At 45.0% G+C, this 5000-nt stretch overlaps 1 protein-coding gene across 1 annotated transcript in view; it reads left to right on the forward strand.

Moving 5' to 3' along the window:
* Nucleotides 1-5000, forward strand: part of musk (muscle, skeletal, receptor tyrosine kinase) — a 32277-nt gene that overhangs the window by 21123 nt on the left and 6154 nt on the right. The window contains exons 11-15 of the mRNA XM_062554247.1: nucleotides 370-393; nucleotides 530-618; nucleotides 3286-3457; nucleotides 3810-3993; nucleotides 4922-5000. The exon at nucleotides 4922-5000 is cut by the window's right edge and continues 113 nt beyond it. Of these exons, the coding sequence (XP_062410231.1) occupies nucleotides 370-393; nucleotides 530-618; nucleotides 3286-3457; nucleotides 3810-3993; nucleotides 4922-5000 (548 nt within the window). The remainder of the gene's footprint in view (nucleotides 1-369; nucleotides 394-529; nucleotides 619-3285; nucleotides 3458-3809; nucleotides 3994-4921) is intronic.

Consider the following 5000-nt stretch of genomic DNA (forward strand, 5'->3'; position numbering starts at 1 on the left):
CACACACTCACACACACACACACACACACACACACACACACACACACACACACACGCACACCCTCGTGTTGTTTCAGTTGAGACGGAGGCGTATGCCTCCTGGGATGCCTTTGTGCCTTTTGAGCTTTTGAAATCCTCTTTGATTGCAGTTTGTTGTGTTTGTCCACCTTGTGTTTAAAACACATCCTCAGATTCTCTCAGATTCCCAGTGTTTGTTTATATGCTGCGCTGTCTGAAATCTGCCTTTTTACTTAACCCTCTCCACATTTGTGTGTGTGTGTGTGTGTGTGTGTGTGTGTGTGTGTGTGTGTCTGTGTCTGTGTCTGTGTCTGTGTCTGTGTGTTTGTGTGTGTGTGTCTGTGCATCAAGGATTGAAGAAGGACGAAGTAACAAGTAAGTGCCATGAATACACACATCTGTGAGAGGGCCAACATTCCCTCTATCATAACAGTGATCATTTCTTGGTGGAACGCTTATTTGTTTTATGTTTATTTGCGTCTATTTGTGTATTTGTGTGCTGTCTTCTCAGCCAAGTGCTACGATGACAGAGGACGCTTTTACCAAGGCAACGTCAACGTGACCTCCTCCGGCATTCCCTGCCAGAAATGGAGCCTGCAGGTAAAAATGTGTGTGTGTTCAGTAACCTGCAGGTAAATGTGTGTGTGTGTTCAGTAAAATGCAGGTAAATGTGTGTGTAAATCATGAGCCTTTATTATGATTGGCTGAATCATGGTCGATGCCATTATGAAACCTGAACGCAGCCCTTCTCATTGGCCGCATGTCATTCTATATTAGGTATCGAATCGCTACAAAAAGTTAGCTAAGCTTTGCCTCGTACAGTACACATTTAGCTAAGCTTTGCTTCGTACAGTACACATTTAGCTAAGCTTTGCTTCGTACAGTACACATTTAGCTAAGCTTTGCTTCGTACAGTACACATTGCGTCGTGCCTAACAATGCCCCTTAGCTGTTCCCAAATCAGTGGAACCAGCGGTCTCGTGGGGCTTATTGCTTAAGTGGAGCCCAGTTCACAGTCCCGTTGGCCGTAAAGAGAGATGTGAGGAGAATAATGGGACCGTTGGTGATTGTGTATCCCAAGAGCTGAGGCCAGCTAGCGGAGGTTACAAGTTACAATGGCACAGAGGAGACGCTTACCATTATATATACTGTATATGTGCTGTTCTGGAAACAATTAGTCTTTACGTACAGGCATGAGAACATACACACACACACACACACACACACACACACACACACACACACACACACACACACACACACATAAACACACATACACACATGCATGCACACACACACACACACACACACACACACACACAGAGAAACACACGCACACGCACATACACACACACACACACACACACACACACACACACACACACAAAATGTCAGTGTGTGCAAAACAGAGAGAATCAGCTTTTCCATAGCTACAACCCATTACCCAAATTGGCTTAATGTTGTCCCCATTCGTTTCCTGCTTTCTTTAAACAATGAGAGTTCGCCCCAGCCGTGCCATGCGTGCCGGGACTGGGGAATGACGCATGTCAGCGGGGGGAAAGTGTGTGTGGAGCCGCCGGCACGACGGATAATCCAAACACACGAACACACAGAATTACAGCTCTGGCCCTCACGGGACCCCCAGCCAAGCCACGACCTCTCTGCGTCAACCAGGGAAGAACGGGGCGCGTGACTACGATGTGTTAGTGATGTCTCTCTCACACCGCTGGTGGAGGAGCTGTTTACATCATCTGGGCTACTCATGCAAACGCACTGATGCAGCAATGTAAACAATAACAATAACATAGTCCATCACAAGTCTTACTGAAGTAAGAGTTACTCATGCAAACGCACTGATGCAGCAATGTAAACAATAACACAGTCCATCACAAGTCTTATAGAAGTTAGAGTTACTCATGCAAACGCACTGATGCAGCAATGTAAACAATAACACAGTCCATCACAAGTCTTATAGAAGTTAGAGTTACTTATGCAAACGATGCAGCAATGCAAACAATAACATAGTCCATCACAAGTCTTACTGAAGTTAGGGTTACTTATGCAAAGCTCTGATGCAGCAATGTAAACAATAGCATAGTCCATCACAAGTCTTACTGAAGTAGGAGTTACTCATGCAAACAATGCAGCAATGCAAACAATAACTTATGCCATCGCAAGTCTTACTGAAGTAAGAGCTACTTATGCAAACGCACTGATGAAGCAATGCAAACAATAACATTGATGCAGCAGTGCAAACAATAACATACATGTAGGCCATCACAAGTCTTACTGAAGTAAGAGCTACTTATGCAAACGCACTGATGAAGCAATGTAAACAATAACATTGATGCAGCAGTGCAAACAATAACATACATGTAGGCCATCACTAGTCTTACTGAAGTAAGAGCTACTTATGCAAACGCACTGATGAAGCAATGTAAACAATAACATTGATGCAGCAGTGCAAACAATAACATACATGTAGGCCATCACTAGTCTTACTGAAGTAAGAGCTACTTATGCAAACACACTGATGAAGCAATGTAAACAATAACATTGATGCAGCAGTGCAAACAATAACATAGTCCATCACAAGTCTTACAGAAGTAAAGGTTACACAACGCAGCTTACAGTATATGCGGGAAATTACTATACAATACACATGGACAGCAGGTAACATGAGCAGTTGGAGAGGACAGAATTACAATTCAAAGCTCTGGCGCACAAATCAGTTTTCAGTTCTTGGACTTTCTTGTGAGATGCTGGACAATAATGTAATAAAATGTTGAGTTGAAAGTTTGTGGAAAAACTGTTTTGATGAAGTTGTTAACAACTCATAGTTATGTGACTCTGACCACAAATATTTGAAAAGCGTGTTAAACTTGTGATCTGCATCTACTAAATCAGTCAAATAAATGTAATGGAGTAGAAATATAGCATAGCATCAAATGGAAACACTGAAGTAATGTGCCATTACCTCAAGCTTACTTTAGTACAGTAATAGCGCTTTCCACCTCTCTCTCTCTCTCTCTCTCTCTCTCTCTCTCTCTCTCTCTCTCTCTCTCTCTCTCTCTCTCTCTCTCTCTCTCTCTCTCTCTCTCTCTCTCTCTCTCTCTCTCTCTCTTCTGGCACTGTGCACCACTGTCTCTCTCTGTCTCTCTCTCTCACACACACACACACACACACACACACACACACACACATACACTAATCACTGTGTTCCATCTCTTTCTCTGTACCCTATCCCCCACCCTCTCTGGCCCAAAGGACCCCCACAACCATCGGCTCTCGGTGGACGTGATCCCGGAGCTGTGGAATGCGGAGAACTTCTGCCGGAACCCAGGAGGGGAGAGCGACATGCCCTGGTGCTACACCACCAACGACCGGATCCGCTGGGAATACTGCGACATTCCCAGATGTGGAGAAGACAATCCCATAAGTGAGCGTAGAGATTAGACAGTCTCAGCATCGTATATGAGGACTTGATTCACTTAGAATGAGATAAAGCACATATCACACACACACACACACACACTTTTACTCTTTCTACAACTACCACACATAATGACATATATTGATGTATATTCCCATAATATCATAACAAGATAGAATAGTGTGGAGGAGATAGTTATAATAGAATTCTATATTCATAATATTGTGGTTACACGTTATGACATTATCAGCACATTCCGTGACAAGGGTGTAACATATAAATACAATTTAAATGATATACACTGGTGGCTATTGTAATAATTCAGATTGTTCCATTTTCTTCCATGTCCTGTGTCCAGTACCGGTCAAAGAGCCTGAGGTGTCGTACCCACAGACCGTCCCCTTCACCCCCAGCGTCGAGTCCCCCGCATACGCCATGAGCGTCATCATCTTCGTCATCGCCGGATTCGCTCTTGCGGCCTTCCTCACCATCATCATCCTCATGTGCCGAAGGCATCAGAAAGCCTGGAAGAGCCGCAAGAGGTAAAGTGGACACCTGGACACAAGACGCCTGGTGGTCGACTCAGCGGTCAGAGCCCTTTAGGCTGTGGAACACGGCTACATGTAACGATCGCAGGATTTCATTTAAGGAACTTTGTCACAAATTACAGTAAAATGTCTCATAAGTACCTCCAGTCATAAGGATTCACTTTGCAAAGTACTTTGACAATATGAATGTTATGAGGCGTAAACCTATACCTATTTGTACTTATGTTGGGGTCATTGTAAATGTGAGGTTTACGTTAGTGAGATGCACTGATATGTGCGAGGGTGTGGTTGAGCAGTAGTAACGTCACGTCATTGGTCAACCCAGGTTTACGTTAGTGAGATGCACTGATTTGTTTAAGGGTGTGGTTGAGCGGTAGAAACGTAACGTCATTGGTCAACCCAGGGTCCATTCTGTGCTGCACTGGATAAAAGCGTTGGCTGATTATTAGTCGACTTTAACTTTACATTTTACATGCGCAGCACTGTGTGTTGTTATTCTAAGTGACTCAGTGAGTATGCCGTGATGAGAGTGCTAAGTACTGATGTGGGGCCTCGTGTCGCGTCACCCAAGGGAGCGTCTGTGTAGTGTGTGACATCGGCAGAGTGAGTGTGTGTGTTGTGTGACCTCACTCGAGAGTCCGCAGGGTGATGGAGCCTCCGCTGTGTGTGTTTAGTGACATCGGCAGAATGTGTGTGTGTGTTTAGTGGCATCACCAGAGTGTGTGAGTGTGTGTTTAGTGACATCGGCAGAGTGTGTGTGTGTGTTTAGTGACATTACCAGAGTGTGTGTGTGTGTGTTCAGTGATATCGCCAGAGTGTGTGTGTGTGTGTGTGTGTGTGTGTTCAGTGATATGGCCAGAGTGTGTGTGTGTGTGTGTGTGCGTTGTGTGTCTAGTGACCTCTCTGTCCGTGACCCCCCCAGGGTGATGGAGCCCCCTCCGCTGACCGCTCTGCCCTCGGAGCTGCTGCTGGACCGGCTGCACCCCAACCCCATGTACCAG

Source organism: Sardina pilchardus, chromosome 14 (assembly GCF_963854185.1).
Source record: "Sardina pilchardus chromosome 14, fSarPil1.1, whole genome shotgun sequence".
In the NCBI taxonomy this organism is placed as follows: domain Eukaryota; kingdom Metazoa; phylum Chordata; class Actinopteri; order Clupeiformes; family Clupeidae; genus Sardina; species Sardina pilchardus.